This window comes from Hylobates moloch, unplaced genomic scaffold (assembly GCF_009828535.3).
Source record: "Hylobates moloch isolate HMO894 unplaced genomic scaffold, HMol_V3 SCAFFOLD_19, whole genome shotgun sequence".
NCBI classification, from domain to species: Eukaryota; Metazoa; Chordata; class Mammalia; order Primates; family Hylobatidae; genus Hylobates; species Hylobates moloch.
The window spans coordinates 26525965-26545930 of NW_026652294.1; the positions used below are offsets into that span (position 1 = coordinate 26525965).

Below are 19966 nucleotides of genomic sequence, written 5' to 3' on the forward strand. Positions count from 1 at the left end.
AGCTGGTCCTGGAGGATAGGGGTCCATGGTGGTGCCTACTTTCCTGACACCCAGTGCCTGACTTTCCACGTCACCAGCCACAGGGACAAGAGGATGTGGAGAGGCCATGGAGGACAGGCCTGGGATGAGGACCAGAGTGAGTGCCTAAAAAGGGGGCGCCTTGGCTGGGCGCCATGGCTCACGCCTATAATTCTAGCACTTTGGGAGGCTGAGGCAGGCGGATCACAAGGTCAGGAGTTCGAGACCAGTTTGACCAACATAGTGAAACCCCGTCTCTACTAAAAATACAAAAAATTAGCTGGGTGTGATGGTGTGTGCCTGTAATCCCAGCTACTCCCGAGCTTGAGGCAGGACAATTGCGTGAACCCGGCAGGCAGAGGTTGCAGTGAGCCGAGATCGCGCCATTGCACTCCAGTGTGAGACTTGCCTCAAAAAAAAAAAAATGGTGGGGGGTGCGCCTTAGAACAGGAGTAAGCTCTTGAAGCTTCGGGAAAGGCTGGGAGAGGACAGGTTTCCATGTCCTCTCTCCTGGCTCCGGCCTCCCTCCCCAGCTGTTGCAGGCTTGGCTCAGCCCTCCTTCTCCCAGCAGTCCCTCTGCCTGCCTAGGGCAGTGCCAGTGCCTAGCTGAATGAAGGAGAGTCACCTCCTCCTACCGTCCCTGTTTCCTCATCCCCACCCCCTTCTCAGCCACCCACAACACAGCCACTCCCTCCCCATCCCCAGAAAGGGCCCCCATCATCACCAGCAGCCACCTGCTCCAACCCCATTGGGACTTCTCAGTCCTGGCTTCACGGAGCACTGGGCCACACTGGGCAGTCTCAGCCAGAATCACTTTTTTTTTCTGTCACCCAGGCTGGAGTGCAGTGGTACAATCTTGGCTCACTGCAACCTCTGCCTTCAGGGTTCAAGCAACTCTCTTGCCTCAGTCTCCCAAGTAGCTGGGACTACAGGCATGCATCACCATGCCCAGCTAATTTTTGTATTTTTAGTGGAGATGGGGTTTCATCATATTGGCCAGACTGGTCTCGAACTCCTGACCTCAAGTGATCCACCCACCTCGTCCTCCCATAGTGTTGGGATTATAGGCATGAGCCACCACAACCTGCCCAGAATCACTTTTTGATTCCTTCTTGGATATTGCCTTCTCCTGGTTTCCTCCTACCTCTCTGCCTGTTTCTACCAGTCTTCTTTCTGGATCCCCCAGGGCCCCTGGCTCCCCCTTCCCCCTCCACCACCTTCTCTTAGTCATCTAGACTCCTCCAGGGCACCCCATTCTCCGATGGCTTAAATGAATTAAGTTAATACCAAAGTAGTAATGAGTTCTCAACCTGTTCCAACTCAGAAATGCCTCCCTCAGGCCATCTGCTGATGTGCTGTGTTTTCGCACCCCACCCCATCCAAAGTCAAAACGGACCAGGATCTCTGGTGCCTCCAAACCTTTGCAGAGACATCAGGAAAGCTGGCACCACCAAGGAAACCCTTCCCACCTCTGCTCACCTTTCACTGGCCAGTCGCATGTCACCTCTTCCTGGGGGGCCTCCTTAACCTCAGAGGCGTGAGCATGCTGGTCCCCTTGGTAAGCTTTCCTGGGTTCTCTGCAAACTTCAAATTATAAGACACCCTGTGGGGAGATGAGTTCTTGTCCTTTTGTTTTTCATTTTAAAATTTAACATGTGGCCAGGCACAGTGACTCACGCCTGTAATCTCAGCACTTTGGGAGGACGAGACGGGTGGATCACCTGAGGTCGGGAGTTCAAGACCAGCCTGACCAACATGGAGAAACCCCGTCTCTACTAAAAATACAAAATTTGCCAGGCGTGGTGGCATATGCCTGTAGTCCCAGCTACTCGGGAGGCTGAGGCAGGAGAATCGCTTGAACCAGGGAGGTGGAGGTTGCGGTGGGCTGAGATTGCACCACTGCACTCCAGCCTGGGCAACAAAAGCAAAATAAAAAAAAAAAAAAAAAAAAAAAAAAAAAGAAACAGCACGTATTCAGAAAAGGGCACGTACCATAAATGAACAGCTCAATAAATTCTCACAAACTGAGCTCAACCTTGTAACCAATACCCAGAGTAAGAAAGCTGAACCCAACCAGCCCCTGAAAGCCCAGCACGCTCCCACTCCAGGATCACCACTTTCCTGACCTCTGAACTGTTCTTGCCTTTTTTTTTTTTTTTTTTTTTTTTTTGAGACGGAGTCTCACTCCGCCACCCAGGCTGGAGTGCAGTGGTGAGATCTTGGCTCACTGCAACCTCCGTCTCTTGGGTTCAAGCGATTCTCCTGCCTCAGCCTCCCGAGTAGCTGGACTACAGGTGTGCACCACCATGCCTGGCTAATTTTTTTTTATTTTTATTTTTAGTAGAGACAGGGTTTCACCATGTTGACCACGCTGGTTTCGAACTCCTGACCTCAGGCAATCCGCCCACTTCATCCTCCCAAAGTGTTGGGATTACAGGTGTGAGCCACCGCCACCGGCCTGTTCTTGCCTTTTATGTAAATGGAATCATGCAGCGAGTGTTCCTTTGTGGCTGACTCTATTACTCTGACTTATGTCTGTGAGATTTACCCGTTATGTGAGGTGCGGATCATTCATTCCTGTTCAGTTTGTCGTGCTCCTAAGCACGAATACTCCACGATATTCATCTGCCTTGATGACGTTGGGCTTCCCAGTTGGAAGAATTATGAATGTGCGGCTATGGGCGTTCTCCTACATGTCTTTCTGTCTTTTGGAGCACATGTTGTATGCGTTTCTGCTGAGTGTAAGGCTGGGAGGGGCGTTGGTGGCTCAAGGGGTCCATCGTGAACTCACAGGAACACCGCTTTGAGCTGCTCAGTGGCGTTCCTATGCGTCTCATCCAGTTCCTCCGCATCTTCACCTGCACCATTTTATTTTTCTTCTTTGGAAAATAAATCTATTTGTGGTTCCAAAGACTAATTCATCCTCAGTAACCCCGGTAGCCATGAATTCCTATACAAGAAGAGGCTCCCGCAGGCCCAGCGCCAAAGCTGCCTCCCCTGCAGCCGCGGTGACTTCCCGGGTCTCTCCCTCGGGCCCTGGTGTCCCGGGTAAGCCCAGCACACGTTGGGATTTTGGTTGGTTTGTTGGCCTGGCCCGACTGTCCCTGTCTCTGAGGGCAGAGTCGGGTCCCATCCCGGGACACGCCTGGGGCAGCCACCGACCTGCAGCCTCCGGGCCGAGGGTGCGGGGTTGGCGGTAAGGCCTGCCCCCGTCCCCCCAGCAGCCGGGCCTCCGACTCCAGGCCGGGTACCCGCTCCTCCGCGCGGAGTGGGGCGGGGATAACCTTTGATCCTGAGCCCGCCCCTTGAGAGGGGGTGGGGGGAGGAGGGGATCTGGTTTCACTGAGAGTTGGGGGATAGGACTGGGGGCGTCCGGCCCGAAGGCGCCCCCTCTGTGCCCCCTCCGGAGAAGTCTGGGGTCCAGGCCCTCGCCCCCATCCGTGGGCGCGCGTCCCTCGCAGCCGGGGTGCGGGGAGGGAGGGTCCCGGAGAGCCGCGGCAGGGGGCGCCGGGGAGGGAGGACCAAGCGACCCGCGGCCCCGCCTCCGCCGCGCCCTCCTCCCGGGCGGGATAATTGAACGGCGCGGCCCTGGCCTAGCGTTGGCTGCCGAGGCTCGGCCGGAGCGTGGAGCCCGCGCCTTTGTCCGCCGCCGCCCGCCGCCCGTCGCCCGCCGCCCATGGAGCGCGCCGCGCCGTCGCGCCGGGTCCCGCTTCCGCTGCTGCTGCTCGGCGGCCTTGCGCTGCTGGCGGCCGGAGGTAGGGGCGTCCCGGGTCCGCCGCCCTCGCTTAGGGTCCCGACCCCCTCGGCCTCGCGCTCCCTGCGAGTTTCGGAACCACGGGGACTCGGAGTCCGTGCGCTGCCCTGCGCGGCGCCCCCGGACTGTCACCGCCGAGGCCCCGGCGACGCCCCCCTTCCCCCACGGCCAGCTCTGGTCCTCATCTCCTCCGCGGCCTGGGGACTTGTTTCAAAACCGGATTCCCCCCCTCTCAAACACACCCTCCTACCCCAGTCCTAGCAAATCCAGCCGGCTCCGGGGGCCCTACCCCGGGCCCTGGGGGTTCAGGGGCGCTGGCTGGGCTGGGGGACGCTGGCTGGGGGTTACCGAGCCCAGGGCGCCTTGCACTTGGCGCTGGAAGCGCCCTCGGCTCTTTCCTCACCGCTTCCCGCCTCCACCCCCAGGTAGGGGCTGTTGTACCCAGCTTGCGGATGTGAAAATTGAGCCTGGAGGGTGGGAAGCAGTCATTTCCCCAGGAGACACTAGCGGTGCTGGGATAGGGGCTGGAGAGGGAGAAATGAGAAAGCCAGGGAGCAGCCTGGAGGTTTTTGGGGCCATAGCTGGGAGGATGGAGGGGATTCGGACCTGGCCACCTCCTCCCTGCCTCCCTCCTGGGACAGAGGGCCCAAGGCAGTGGTTCTGCCGGGCTCGGTGCTCAGCGGGGACTGGGGACTGGTCACTTCCACCAATGGCAAGGGGGATGGAGTTTTCCAATAGCAGATCTGATCGATGGCCCAGACCTTAGGCCCCAACTCTGGGACTGACGGCTCCGGTACAGTGCCCACCCAGCCTGCGCTTTTTTCCCCCCTAACCCTCAAGGCCTGGTCCCTGGGGGGACCACCACGAGGTCCTCTGATCAGAGCAGCTGCTGGGCGGCAGAGCTATGACTTGTGACCTCTCTGCTGACCCATGGCTTCTCAGAGCCACTAGCCAGGCCCGGCACTCCTGGCGTCTTTGTTTCTCCAGTGGCCCAGGTCCAGGGGAGTGCCCTCAGACCACCCTCGGAATCGAGTCTTAATCCTTGGTTTAGTTGAGTTCTTTTTAACCTCTGGTGACCGCCTTTGTTAGTCAAAAGGTCACTTGTCCCAACTAATGCTCACTGGGGGATTCCAGTAAGGGGGTTCAGGGGGGCTGGAGGGGGAGGGGAGGCCGGGAGCTGAGCTCTACAGAGCGTTCGTGACTGGCTCCCTGCAGCAGAGCCCTGTGGAGCTCTGATTGTTCAGGCGGTGCTGGGCACGGCCTGGGCACCTCCTGGGGTTGGAGACGGTGTGGGGAGGCGCAGAGCTCAGTGTTGGCACCAGGAGCCTTCGCAGCCCCTGGGGGCTCCCTGGAGGCTCTTTAGAAGAGATGGAGCTTGATGTAAGGGGAGCGCGGGAAGAGGGCGTTCCAGCAAGCAGCAGGCGGCTGGGTGGCTGCCAGCTGGAGGGAAAACCCAGAGGGGCCCTGGGTGGTGGGTGGATGAGACATCCGAGACTCCTGTTAGAAAAGGAAGGAGGCTCAGAGACCCCAGTTGTATAGATGAGGAAGCTGAGGGCCTGAGAGAAGGTGTGGTAAAACTCTCCCCGGCCCGGGAGTCTCTGCATTCCCTCTCACTGTTCTTTTCTGTCTATGGTTTGCGAACAATTTCTCCCTGTGCGCGTGTGACTGAATGAACATCGCAGGACTTGCGGGCCCGGAGTGGCTCACTGCGCCGTTGACCCTTCTCCACAGAGAAGTTTGTAAGTGGAAGGGTTTAAAAAAGCCTCCTAATTGCACACTTCGATAAAAGCAGCTGGATGTCCTGTGGGCCTTTTGTTTGTTTTCGAGAGAAGTCTGTTTGAGTTTCAACAGGTTTAATTTGGTACGGTTTGGGAAGGGGCTTTTGAAGACTGCCTGGCCCCTATCTGCAGCTGTGAGGCCCCACAAGTGGCACCGCCCCTGCTCCCGGAGAGCTGTGGGGCCACAGATGGTGAGCCTGTTAGCTGATCTGCAGAAACTCCTTCGGCGACGGCCACTTAAATGGAGAAGGGCGCTGATCTTTCTTGCCAAAGGGCCGAGAGGAGCCGCCTGACTGTCCTGTGTCTGTCCGTCCCGTTGGGCTTTACTGAGAGCTGGGTGGGAGGGAGTGGAGAGGAGGAGGTGTTAGGAAAAGACGATTGTGTTTTCTCCAAGGCTTTCTTGGCCTCTGGCTGCAGCCGGGCAGCGTTTCCGACCGATTAAAAGAGAGTTGGGAGGGAGAACAAAGGCCAGGGAGGACTTGGCTTGAAAACATGTGGTCTGTGCCGCCACTCCTGGAAGTTTCCCAGTCAGGAGGTGGGGGCCAGGGCACTGAATGCATGAAGATGAGACTCTGTGCCATGGGGGTCAGCGCTGGGGCCTCTCCTGTAGCACCCACAGCTCTGGCTCACGCCCCGCTCCTGGGCCCCCCAACTCAGGGCTGCATTTGCCACCCCTGTTAGGTGTGTGGGGCAGGAGTGGGGGCACGCAGCTGACTCATCTTCAGGTCCTGGAGGGCTCCACGGGCCTTGTGAGACCAGAAATCAGTTTCCATCAGAAAAAGCCATGAGATGGTTTGGTGGTTTTCTCATTTATAAAATGAAGGGAACAAAAACCTACTTAGGTTGTCTTGAGGATTAAGAGAGAGAACATAGGATAGTGTCTACCATGGCAGCTCTATTATTATTATTATTATTTTATTTTATTTTTGAGACGGAGTTTCGCTCTTGTCGCCCAGGCTGGAGTGCAATGGCATGATCTCGACTCACTGCAACCTCCGCCTCCCGAGTTCAAGCGATTCTCCTGTCTCAGCCTCCCCAGCAGCTGGGATTACAGGCGCCCAGCACGCCCAGCTAATTTTTGTATTTTAGTAGAGATGGGGTTTCACCATCTTGGCCAGGCTGGTCTCGAACTCCTGACCTCAGGTGATCCACCTACTTCGGCCTCCCAAAGTGCTGGGATTACAGGTGTGAGCCACCGCGCTGGCCGGCAGCTCTATTATTAGTATTAGCTATTATTCCTGTTGTCCCCTTCCCTAGGAAGTGTTGGCACCAGGAGCCTTCTCAGCCCTTGGGGGCTCCCTGGAGGCTCCTTGGAGGAGATGGGGCTTGATGTGAGGGGAGCGCGGGAAGAGCGCGATTCTGCCAACACCCCAGAATCGTTTTCCCCAAGATGCCTCTGAACGTTCTACTACTACTGAATTTCCCAGCCAGGCGCTGAGGAAGCCCCATGGGGCTATAGGACTGGTAGTCGTCAGTGCCAAACCCGTGTCAGGAAAGGTGGTATTCTTAGCCGTTCAGTCAGTCTTTCACTAAGGGACAGCTCAGTGCCAGACACTGCTCTATGTCTTGTGGACGTGGCAGGAAAGGAGAGAGACCTGGTTTTTCCCCCCCATGCAACTAGGAGATCCAGAAAAATGAACGGAGCCCTAACTGGCAGAGTCAGAGAAGACTTCCCGGAGGAAGCGGCATGCAAACTGGGAACCTAAGGAGGAAAAGGCAGTGGCTAAGTCTGTGGGTAGGGCTGGGAGGATGGGGGAAAGGCTGTTCCTGGCAGGGGAAATGGCAGGGCCAAATACCTGGAAGGAAGAGAAAACACGAGACTTCCAGGGAACCCCCTCCTTCTACCCCCTTCCAGTTCCACCAGTTCCTTCCATCTCCTTCCAGTTCCACCGCCTCCTCACCACTGGGGAAGACTGTGCTGTCTAGAGATTTCTCCAGCAGCTTCCCCGACCTGGTGAGACTTTAAGGCCGGGCGCTGAGCACTGGGCACCTGGGCAGGGCCGCCTTCCAGGTGAAGTTTATTAGAACAGTTCTAAGCGGGCATATAGTTATTTTGCCAGCATATTTTATACAGTAAGATTTTCCTTTTGCAGAATAGCAAATCATAACAATTTGATGAATGAATCCTTTTGTAGGCCCCATATGGTTCCAGTTTCCTTGTAATGATCTCACATGTGGCCCCATAACTAAACAGGGTGGGAGGGGGGAACCACTGTGTCAACTTCCCTGGGATCGGAGACCCCCTCAGGCTAGAGGGGAGCTCAGGGCTGGCTAAGTCATCTGCCACAAGTCACCCAGTGAGGAGCGGGGCTGGCGCTGGGCATAGAGCTGGGCTGGGCCCCACCTCCTTTAACCCCACAGTGGTCCTAACTAGAGGCTGGGGTGGGAGGGAGCGGGGCGCCTGTCGCCCAAGCTGCCTACAGGTTTTTCGCGGGTTACTACACTGTGCGGAGCCAACATTAGAAGGGGGTTAGGAAGCTGTGTGTTGGTCCCAATTCTGAAAGTTCCCAGAGAGATCTTGATGACACCCACAAACTCTCTGCCTCTGTTTCCTTCACTATAAGGTGTGAGTGTCCTCTGGGTAATTATTATAGGTGAAATGCTTTACATTTAGTAACGAATATCATCTTCTCAGCAGCCCTATGAAATAGGTGATCCAGTGTTGTTTTGAACCTATTTTTATTTTTTTATTATTATTTTTGAGACGAGGTCTCACTCTGCCGGCCAGGCTGGAGGGCACTGGTGCGATCTCGGCTCACTGCAACCTCCACCTCCTGGATTCAAACCATTCTCCTGCCTCAGTCTCCTGAGTAGCTGGGACTACAGGCATGCGCCACCACACCCGGCTAATTTTTGTATTTTTTTTTTTTTTTGAGACGGAGTCTCGCTCTGTCACCCAGGCTGGAGTGCAGTGGCGCGATCTCGGCTCACTGCAAGCTCCACCTCCTGGGTTCACGCCATTCTCCTGCCTCAGCCTCTCCGAGTAGCTGGGACTACAGGCGCCCGCCACCACGCCCGGCTACTTTTTTGTATTTTTAGTAGAGACGGGGTTTCACTGTGGTCTCGATCTCCTGACCTCGTGATCTGCCCGCCTCGGCCTCCCAAAGTGCTGGGATTACAAGCGTGAGCCACCGCGCCCGGCCTTAATCTTTGTATTTTTAGTAGAGATGGAGTTTCACCATGTTGGCCAGACTGGTCTCGAACTCCTGACCTCAAGTGATCCACCCGTCTTGGCCTCCCAAAGTGTTGGGATTACAGGCGTGAGCCACCGCGCCTGGCCCTGCTTTTCCATTTGGATCCTGTTACCCACTGGAGTGAAAAGGTCCTGTGAGTTTTGCTACCTAGATATGAAGCCTGGCTTCTTTTTTGGCCTACAGCTCCTCTGTGGACCTGCACGGTGCCATTTCTGAGAGTCACTGATGCGTGTGGTGGGTTGAGGATGGAAACCCAACGCCTGTGCACCCAGCATGGTCTCCCCACAGCATGGGGACTCGAGCACCTTCCTGCCCCACCCCTGCCCCAGTTCACCTGTGTTACCTAGATATACCCTCACCCTAGCCCTGCAAAGGACATGCTGTCATTGTCCCCCTCATCAATGAGGGGACATGGAGGCCCAGAGAGTCCAGGTAGCAAGCCCGTGGGTGCACAGCTGCTAAGTGGCAGCAGCAGGACTCGAACTTGGGCAGCTTGGCCCTGACGTCATACCCCTCACCAGCACACTGGACAGCCTCATGTATCTTTTTTTTTTCTGAGATGGAGTCTCGCACTGTCACGGGCGCGATCTTGGCTCACTGCAACCTCTGCCTCCCAGATTCAAGCAATCCTCCTGCCTCAGCCTCCCGAGTAGCTGGGATTACAGGCGCCCGCCACCACGCCCGGCTAATTTTTTGTATTTTTAGTAGAGACGGGGTTTCACTATGCTGGCCAGGGTGGTCTCTAACTCCTGACCTCTTGATCTGCTCACCTTGGCCTCCCAAAGTGCTGGCATTACAGGCGTGAGCCACCGCGCCCAGCCAGCCTCACGTACCTTTAGAAGACTTGAATCTTTAAGTGTAGTTCAGCGGGGAAGCCTGTTACCTTTGGAGTGTGATGGTGGGGTGTGTATGAGCTTTGGAGTCAGAGCTGGATCTGAAGCCTGCCTCTGCAGAGGCTGCATGGCCTCGGGCAACTTGGTGATTCTCTCTTTGCCCCCGTTTCATAGAAGAGCTAGGATCACGTGAGATCATTTGTGCGTTCATTCATTCACGGACATTTATTGAATGACTGCTCAGGGCAGGCATGGGGGCAGGAGGCAGAATGAGACAGTGTCTGGCTCAGCCTCGTGGCACTAAGTACAGAGTTAATTATTTGTGCTAAGTGCTGGGAAGCTCAGGGTACAAAGAGACCATGCAAGAAAGAAAACATATTTGTCCCATGTGCATGCGTGTGTATGTGCATATGTGTGTGCATTGGTGGTAGTTAGGGAGGACTTCCTGGAGGAAGGGACCTTTGAGCTGGTGTGGCATGAACAAGCTGGCCTAAGGAGAGCAAGCGTCCTGGGACCCTCCAGCCTGTGAAGCTCCAGGTTCCAAATGCCAGGTGCAGAGGATGCATGACAGGTGGCCAGAGGAGCGAGAGGAACACGGGGAGATGCGTCCTGGAAGCCCAGGAGGCCCTTGGAGCAGGGAGGATGTTGCAGAAGGATGAGGATGCCCCTGGGTGCACTGGGCTGATGTAGGAAGTTGCTGCCTGGGCCAGAGCTGCCTGGAGGGAGCTGCGGGGAGAATGCTTCTCACCTTCCCAGAGAGGTGCCTTCTGCTCCTTCTCTCTTGCTGCCTCCTCCCGGCTGGTTCACCATCCAAGACCCCTGTCATCTCTGTGACAGATGCAGGGAACAGGCTCAGCAGTGGACGCAGGCGGGTCTTGTGTTGGGGATGGGGCCAGGAGCCCTAAGAGCAGGCTCAAGTTTGCCCTGCTTCCTCCTGTCCTCATCCTGGACCTGTAAGGGATGTAGGGACATAGGCCAATCTGGCTAGACCCCTGCTGGCTTCCCAGACAACATAGTGAAACTCCGTCTCTACTGAAAATACAACAAATTAGCTGGGCGTGGTGGTGGGTGCCTGTAATCCCAGCTACTCGGGAGGGGCAGGGCACAGGTGGGGGTTGGGTGGAGTCGCCCAGTCCTGTTTCGTTGGAACTTTCCATCAGGGTCTCTGTGGTTGACATCTCATTGCATTTTAGGCCTTTCGGTTCCTTGGTTCTGGACACCACGGAGGCCACTCCAACTCTTTGCTGTAGCTTTAGACAATGCTGTGGGGCAGGTGGGGCGGGGGTATGATCCTTTTGGGTGGTGAGTCCAGGAGGCACACGGGACAAAGCCTCAAGCTCCCATTCACTTTTCAGAACTCCTGACGCCCTCAGCGGCCTCTGAGTTTTTGAGCTTGAGCAAAGGAAATCAAGGAAATTGAGGCTGGCTTCTGATCACATGCCCTTACTTCATCCCCAGCTATTCACGGAGCTTTGCCAACTTAAAATATCCTTGTTTGCCCGATGAGGATATTAAAATAAAAAACAGACACTCAATCAACCACCATCTCATATCGTCGCCACTTCACAGAGGTAGGGGACATTTTAATGCCCCAGATTTTGGAAGGACACGGTCTCACAATAAAAGACAGCATTGTAGATGGAATCGGGCTGCCTTTGTAGAGGTCCCTGGGTCCTGCTTTGCTTTCACCCTATTTTGTTGCAACCCAGTGGAAATTTTGCCAAAGCAATGCCTGTACACAGGGTGGGATTTGGGAAGCCTGCTCTTAACTGCAGGCCAAATCCTCCATTCAGTTTATAAATGAAAAAACTGAGGCCCAGACTTGCTCCAGGTGGGAAAACTCTCAACCATGAGATCAGAAGCAGACTCCAGGCCTCCAGGTTCCCAGCCCCCAGTCTCCCCTCAGTGACAGTCTGCTTGATCAGCAACCTGGGAATTAAGATCCTTGTGGCTCACAGGCTGCCGGGAATGGGATCAGGCGTTGCCCGAAGCTTCTGTGATGTTTACAGTTAGCAGGCTGACATTCTGGAAGCTTCCACCCAAGGAGTGGTATAGAATCTCTGCCCATCTGTAGTCTTAGAAAGAGCACGTGGCCATATCCTTCCCGGTGTCCAGGGCATGGTCCCCGTAGGCCATGTGACCTGTGTTTCTCTGCATGCCTTGGAACATGGGGCATGCTGCTGATCTACACCATAATCTTTATGGAGGTTTAACTCACCTGGAAAAAATTTAGTTTTAGCAGCTGTCCCAGGCAACAAACGGTATCTGAGGCCTGTGAACTGAGCCAGCTCTATCCATCTGCACAGTTACTCTGGCAGGCATGTCTCTCTCCTGAAGAGAGGTGGTGGACGTGGTGGCGTGTTGGCCATCGGGCACCGTGTCAGCCTGGAGGAGTGTGTGGTTCCTTTGAAAAAGAATGTTCTCCCAATCCTGGTGTGATAACTTTTCCTTTTGTGTAATTTTGAAGCTTCTGTTTTTTCCTGTGGTCAGTGTGCTGATGTAAGCACTTTTCCTGGATTATCTCATCAATCTTCCCCCATGGTTTTTTTTTGAGATGGAGTTTCGCTCTTGTTGCCCAGGCTGGAGTGCAATGGCACGATCTCAGCTCACTGCAACCTCGGCCTCCCGGGTTCAAGTGATTCTCCTGCCTCAACCTCCCGAGTAGCTGGGATTACAGGCATATGTCACACGCCTGGCTAATTTTGTATTTTTAGGGTTTTTAGGGTTTCTCCATGTTGGTCAGGCTGGTCTCAAACTCCCAACTTCAGGTGATCCACACACCTCGGCCTCTCAAAGTGCTGGGATTACAGGCATGAGCCACCATGCCCGGCTTTTTTTTTTTTTTTTTTTTTGAGACAGTCTCACTCTGTCACCGAGGATGGAGTGCAGTGGCACAATCTTGGCTCACTGCAACCTCTGCCTCCCGGGTTCAAGTGATTCTCTCACCTCAGCCTCCTGAGTAGCTGGGATTTCAGGCACCTGCCACCATGCCCAGCTAATTTTTGTATTTTTAGTGGAGACTGGGTTTCACCATGTGGCCAGGCTGGTCTCGAACTCCTGGCCTGAAGTGATGTCTGCCCACTTCAGCCTCCCAAAGTGCTGGGATTACACACGTGAGCCACAGCCTCTTCCCCCATTTTTACAGATGAAGGACGTGAGGCTCCCTGAGTCTTAGTAAGGGAGGGAGCCGGATTCAAGGCTGAGCAGTTTTAACCCGCAGTGTTGCCTTCCCTGGGAACATTTGAGTTGAAGGTTAACAAGATTTTGCGAGAGTTTGCTGTTGGCTTATATCTAATATTATGCTTTGGATCTAACTCACATGGTCAGATGCAGGGGTCAGATTGAGACTGGTTGATTGAAACTCCTCCGAAACAACAGGAAATGGTCTGGGAGAGAAGATTCCAGGTCCCCTGAGGCCCTGCTTCTCTCTTGATCCCCCACAGCCCAGTGACGGGGTGTCGAGTTACCAGCGAGTGCCTGTTCTGCTTGGGTGGGTGTCCAGTGTGGGACTGGTCAGAGGTAATTTTTGGATCTCAGAGCTGCTCACAACTGTTGGTGGTCTGGGATGGAAGAAGCAGGCGTGGCTTCGGTTGGCCCGCGTTACCCTCCTGACTCACAGTGTTCCAGGGCTGCTCAGCTGCCCTAGGGCTTGTGTACAAATGGCCTTGATTTGACACCCTTCTGAAGCTGGGGGGTCTGACTGATCAGGCAGTTGGTTGGATGCTGTCGACCCCCGCAGAAGTCTTGGTACCCATGAGGCGTGGAGTTGGCATGGGGGATCTATTAGCCCCCATCCCCTTTTTGCCCCCACCCCAGCCTGGCCGAGGGTCCTGGGAAGGCACTGAGAAGTCACCACATGGGGTGGGACTTGATGAGCAGGTGGGTAGGAGAGTGAGGTGGGAGGTGCCTCTGTGGGCCTCAGATGGTCCGCAGCCTGTGTGATGGGCAGTGAAGCTCAGGACACCCGGTGTTTGGATATCCACAGGTGACCCGATCCCCAGGCAAATGAGCAACTGGAAGTGCCTGCAGGGATGCGGGAGCACAGCCAGGGTGGGGCTGGACCCCAGGCCCTTGCCCACCCCCATCGCCCCACCTCACAGGACGCACGGGGGAGCTGTGATCCTCAGGGTGTTCTTTTGTTTTTAGTTTTTTGTTTGTTTTGAGACGGGGTCTCCCCCGTCCCCCAGGCTGGAGTGCAGTGGTGCAGTAATGGCCCACTGCAATCTTGAACTCCTGGGCTCAAGCGATCCTCCCACCTCTGCCTTCCAAAGTGCTGGGATCATAGGCTTGAGCCACCATGCCTGGCCTTTTTTTTGTTGTTGTTCTTTTAAAGTTGTTAAGTCATCTTTATTTTGGTTGCAAAGTTGCAATCTATTTTTTACTGAACATTTTAAGTCTCATTTGAAGTTTCATAGCTTGCCATGTAAACCATTGCATACACTGTCGAACTGCTGTACAGAACATTCTGAAATACAATCTACTAAATTAATTCGCTTGACACTGTTCAGATTACTGCATGAAAACAACATTGATTGAAGAAGGCAAGTAAGTCAATGGGCAAAACATTGCTTTCCTAATGCAGGATGTTATGACCAACAAACACTAAATTATTTTGCTTAAAAAATGTACTTTTTATTGTGGTAAAATATGCATCACATAGGATTTGCCATTTTAACCATTTCCTTTTTTTTTTTTTTTTTTGAGATGTAGTCTCACTCTGTCGCCCAGGCTAGAATGCAGTGGCATGATCCCTGCTCACTGCAACCTTTACTTCTCAGGTTCTAGTGATTCTCCTGCCTCTCAGCCTCCTGAGTAGCTGGGATTGCAAGCTCACCCCACCAAACCCGGCTAATTGTAGCTGGGATTACAGGCGTGAGCCACCGCACCCGGCCCATTTTAACCATTTCTAAGTGTACGGTCCAATGGTATTAAATACAGTCACATTATTGTACAATCATCACCACCCTCCATCTCCAGAACTTTTCATATTCCCAAACTGTTAAATACTAACTCCCCATCCTCTCTCCCCCAGCCTGTGGCACCCATCCTTTTACCTCCTGTCTCTGACAAATTCCCTACAAATTTAACTCTTCTAGGGACCTCACAGGTACTCTTGTCCTGGGCCACCGTACCTGCCTTACTGGCCTTTCTTGATTTTCGTAACCAGAATAAAGCTTGTTTATTTTATTTTATTTTGAGACGGAGTCTTGCACTGTCGCCCAGGCTGGAGTGCAGTGGCATGATCTTGGCTCACTGCAACCTCTGCCTCCCAGGTTCAAGCGATTCTTCTGCCTCAGCCTCCTAAGTAGCTGGGATTACAGGCGTGCGCCACCACGCCTGGCTAATTTTTGTATTTTTAGTAGAGTCAGGGTTTCACCATGTTGGTTAGGCTGGTCTCGAACTCCTGACCTCATGATCCGCCTGCCTCGACCTGCTGGGATTACAGGCGTGAGCCACCGCACCTAGCCAAGCTTGTTTATTTAAAAGGGCTGACAAAAACAACTTTTTTTCTTTTCTAATTAGAATGTGTCTTGGAAAGGATGTGTCTGAGGGGTGGGAGCGGAGTTGGTTTTGTGCTTCAGGGAGCCTGTTCCTGCCCTGTCCCAAGGAGAGCTTGTAAAGAGGTCGGTGCCCTTGTTTTGGAACCCAAGTTAATGACACACCTTTTCTTGTGTGGGCTACACACATCTTTAACCTGCTGCAGATAGTACTTTTGTTGGCATCTGGAGCCATGATGCCAGGCCCCTCTTCTCCCTGAAGCTCAGTTTTCCTCTAATGGGTGGGAGGTGACCAGTGCTGAGCCCATCAGGGAAATCGAGGCACATCTCCAAGGCCAAGAAACTGGCAGTTCTGTAGCCTCAGCCACTCCCCCACCCCTAGCTCATCCCTGGCTCTTGCGGAAATTCTAACCAGCCCCGTATTTTATGTGGGTGGGCTCCAGCCCCTCGGGATTTCCTGGGGGTCACTGCCTCCGCCTCCTGGGATGATGGAGGAGGAGGAGGCTTGTTTGTGGGGGCAGAGGATCTTGCCCCAGCAGCCTCTGCATGTCAAGAGTGGTCTTGCAGATCGGGCCCCTTGCCCTGGCTCTGTTTAACTGGTGCTTACTGAGCCATGACGTTTGTGCTAGGCGTGGGCAGGTGCGACATGGACAGTGAGAGGAGGAAGACACCATCCCTGGCCCCGAAGGAGGTTTTAATTCAGGAGGAGCAAGAAAGAACAGTGTTGGAGGCTGCCAGGACTGAGCCTGATGCCAGAACCCGGGGCCCAGGAGCCGTGGGTGAGAATAGTGGGCAGGAGGGCGTGGGGGCCTCCAGTGTCCACTGAGCCCTGTGAGGAGCTGGTCGCACACTAGTTTGCTGTGGGAGCAGCACAGCCTGGGTGGGAACAGGGACACCTTAACATGTATGTTCATGTCACTGGTGACTTGACGCTTTTCACCTTCCTCTGTTCTTAATTCCATTTGGAGCCCAGGCAGGATGATAGCAGAATGAATGGAAGGGGTTGAGGGGTGAGAACCGGTGTATGAGAGGGACCTTGTCTGTAGGCCCTTGTGGGTCAGGGCCTGGCAATTGATTGGTGAGTGTTACAGTGAGGATGATCGTCCCACTTCTTGGGTCCCCTCCCCATGCCTCTGCCTCGTCGCCATCCAGCCTGGCCGTGGTCCCTGCTCGGCTCTTCGTGGACTCCCTGATGGGGCTGTGCAGGAGCTCTCCCTTGGCTAATGATGGGGTGAGCTCAGCTCCCCTCGGGTACAGCCCCCAGACAGCCCTGCTTTGCAGAGTTCAGCTCTGGGGCTGCTCAGAACATGGGAGCTGCCTTCTGAGTTTCTGGAAGACCGAAGGACTTCACGTTTGTCCTGCCGAGAGTGAGGTTCACAGTACCCAGACTCCCCAGCAGGAAGCATTTCCAAACTGTTTCTGCAGCTCTGGGTGCAAAATTCCTAGGGCCATGGGAGCCTGCCCTTCCCTGTGTTTTCCTTTCTCAGAGTCCGAAGGAGGCTCTGGGGCCACAGCTCACCTGCGGGGGATTCCGCACACCAGCACCCGGCTGTCTCCCCCATTTCTTATGAGCCGCGATAAGTCAATCCCCTTTGATGGTTTAATCCTCCTGCCACTGTTTACAGAGAACTTTCTGTGTGCTTGGAACTTTATAAAGTGCATCCCTCTTCTCAGCAACCCTGGGAAGATAGTGCAAGCCCTGTTTTCCCACTGGGGAAGCTGTGGTTCAGAGAGGCGACACTGCCTGCCCAGGGTGAGAGAGCAAGAAAGTGCTGGAGCTGGGATTGGAACCAAAGGCTGTTTGGCTCCAAAGCTTACACTGTTTCTACTCAACTCTGTAGCTGCCACATACTGGCATGGATGCCGGGGGTATACAAGGACAGGAGACAGAGCCTGCCCTCAAGACATTTGTGGCTATGAGGGTAAGGCAGGCAGGCAGGGCTCTGGAGGATGGGGAGACATGCGCCAGGCACGGGGTGATATGGGAGCAGAGGGGCACCCGAACCATGCAGGGTGGGCAGGCAGGCGGCCAGGAGAGGGTGACAGGGCACGGAAGGTGGGCTAGGATAGGAGACGGGCTGCGGAAGACACGAGGGTGAAACTGCAGGTAGGGGCTGAGTGGGCCTGGCCAGAGAAGGGGTGAAGGGAGTGTGGGGACAGACATGGGAACCGGGGTTGGCTGCCGAAGGGGTGAAGGGGGTCTGGGGACAGATGGGAACCGGGCTTGGCTGCACAGGGGAGAGCAGCCTCGCTGTCAGGCCACATGGCTGGATCACATTGTGTTCATCCACGAGTGCACCACAGCCTGTCTCGTCTGTAACAGATAAGGTCCTTGGCTTAGTGAGTGCTTTTCCTTTTCTTAATGAATTAGAGCAAGAATGAATGAATGAATGAATGGGAACATTCAAGGTTATCCCCATGATAATGTGGCTGTCACTCCTGATGACTTTTCCTTTGGTGCTGGGAGGCCTGCAACTCCAGACAATTTGACGTTAGCTCTGGCTCTGGTGAATCTCACATTCACCGAACAGCATCGTTAGAGAGGGGACACCTGAGGTGGGAGAGGGGCTGAGTGGTCAGGCTGCTGGAAACTGTGGGGCTTTGCTGTGGGACGAACCTTCACCCTTACCCACGGCACTGCAGGACTCCTCCTGCCAGCCTGGGGGAGCCGGGTGAGAGTCAGAAGGGTGGGTCTACCTTGCACTGCAGAAAGCAGCTCTGAGTTTCCTGGAAGCCCTGGGGAAAAGGGAAAGCCCAGAATGTGTCACTGGGGGACATGGTTCTAGGTGAGACCCCCTCCTCCTGGCTTTGTGGAATGGCCTGGCTGAGCCCTAGCTCATTTGTGCACTGACCTTATCCATTCTGGAATGTTTCTGGAAGTTTCTCCTCCTCCCCTGCTGAGAACGGGATGGAGCATCTGAAGGCCGCATAGTCTAGAAGTGCTTACGGTGGCTGATGACCGATAGGGGGGTTTAGCAAGGCACTGCCTCACCCAGCAGACAGCAGCCTCCTTCTGGGCCACCCCGAGGGCCCAGCCTGGAATAAGAATGCATTCAGGCAGAGCATCCACAGTTGTGTGTGTGGAAACGCTGCCAAGCCCAGTGGGATTTACCCTCTAGGGGCTGGAAAGCCATTAGGAAGGAAAAGTGATGCTTCTTAAAGCCCAGTTTTGTAGCATCCTGCCAAGAGGTGACCTTCTGCCCAGCAGCTGGGGCTGTCCTGCTAATGCTTTCTGGCATTTGAGTCCTTTAGAATGAGGGCCAAGTATGTGGGCACCTGGCACCCGGCCGCTCCTCCCTCGGGGCACAATGGGGTCGTCTCCCTTCCATGAGCTGAAGGGCTAGGAGGGTGCCCACTGGGGCTGTAGCCTGGGCTGCGGCATGGGGCACAAGGGCCTGTGTGCCCAGCTCATTTGGGCTGTGGCCTGGCTCTGAGGGCGTGGGCCGGCTGCTTGGAGCGTGACCCTTTCATCTGCCCTTTTTGCGAGTGGGAGATGAGATGGCCAGGCTGCTGTTACTCCTGAACCTGTGCTCTCTGCTTTGCCAGTCCTGTCCTCACCAGACTTCTCACAGGTCCCCGTTTCTGTAGAAGAGGTGGTCTTGTGGTAAGTCAAGGGCAGAAACCATCACCAGCCTCGGTTTCCTCATCTGTAGCTTGAGGCTTATGTCTCCCTTCCTATCCCTTTGCTCCCAAGATTAAAGGAGAAAACACGGATGTGGGTCACAGAAGCTGGTCTAGAAATGGTGGTTTTTAGGCTGGGTGCGGTGGCTCACTCCTGCAATCCCAGCACTTTGGGATGCCATGGCCAGCCGATCACGCAAGGTCAGGAGTTCCAGACCAGCCTGGCCAACATGGTGAAACCCCGTCTCTACTAAAAATACAAAAAATTAGCCAGGCGTGGTGGTGGGCACCTGTAATCCCAGCTACTCAGGAGGCTGAGGCAAGAGAATCACTTGAACCTGGGAGGTGGAGGTTGCAGTGAGCTGAGATCATGCCACTGTACTCCAGCCTGGGCGACAGAGATTCTGTCTCAGAAAAAAAAAAAAAAGAAATATTTTTTTTTCCTTCTTACTTGACTCAGCTCGTTGCATTTTGAACCCCCTCCCTCTTTGCAGTCTCTCCTCTGGAAAGAGTCATGTCGGCTGTTCCCTGACCTGCTGGGCTGGGCTGGCCGGCAGCGTGGCCGTGCCTCTGTCATCAGGGGCTGTCTTTCTTGCCCACTGGACTGTGAAGGCAGGGACCGTGTCTGGACAGGGACCGTATCAGCATCTCCAGCGTGTGGCTGGAGCAGGGATCCATGTGTGCTTGGATCTCAGGGGCTGAGCCGCAGCCCTGTCCTAGTTGGATTCAGATGGGGGAGGATTCAGGTCTTTCTTCTAGGAAGGAGTGGGGTGTGGACTCCCAGCTGGGGCCTGGTGGGGTTTTCAGTACTGGTTTGCAGAGTGACTAAGGGATGTGCCCTCAGCCTGATGCCGTAGTCAAGATAGAAGGACATGCGTGTCCTGGTGGTGCATCTGGGAGGGCCCTCCACCCGTTGAGTGGTGAGCCACCTCTCAGCTTGTTCTCTTCCCTGCGCAGTGGATGCGGATGTCCTCCTGGAGGCCTGCTGTGCGGATGGACACCGGATGGCCACTCATCAGAAGGACTGCTCGCTGCCATATGCTACGGAATCCAAAGAATGCAGGTACGTTTGCCAGTGGCCACTGTTTCACTGGAACAATGTTCCTTTAGAGAAAAGTGGGAGAGGAAGGGACAGTGTGTGCCAGACCTCTTGGGAGAGGCTGGACACCCAGGCCCGGATCCATCCAGGCTGCGGGTGCTGCAGTGGGTGACTCCTGCCTCCTTCCTGGCACCTGCCTGACACCGGGCCTTGGCTCACCCTTCCTGTGCC

General features: G+C 54.9%; 1 protein-coding gene across 4 annotated transcripts in view; it reads left to right on the forward strand.

Annotated features, from left to right (window-relative positions):
* The first annotated feature begins 3616 nt into the window (after window positions 1-3616).
* Window positions 3617-19966, forward strand: part of FBLN1 (fibulin 1) — a 95523-nt gene continuing 79173 nt past the window's right edge. For all 4 annotated transcript variants that reach the window (XM_032140129.2, XM_032140131.2, XM_032140130.2 and 1 more), the window contains exons 1-2: window positions 3617-3773; window positions 19654-19759. In XM_032140129.2, coding sequence (XP_031996020.1) covers window positions 3695-3773; window positions 19654-19759 — 185 coding nt within the window. In that variant the 5' untranslated portion in view covers window positions 3617-3694. The remainder of the gene's footprint in view (window positions 3774-19653; window positions 19760-19966) is intronic.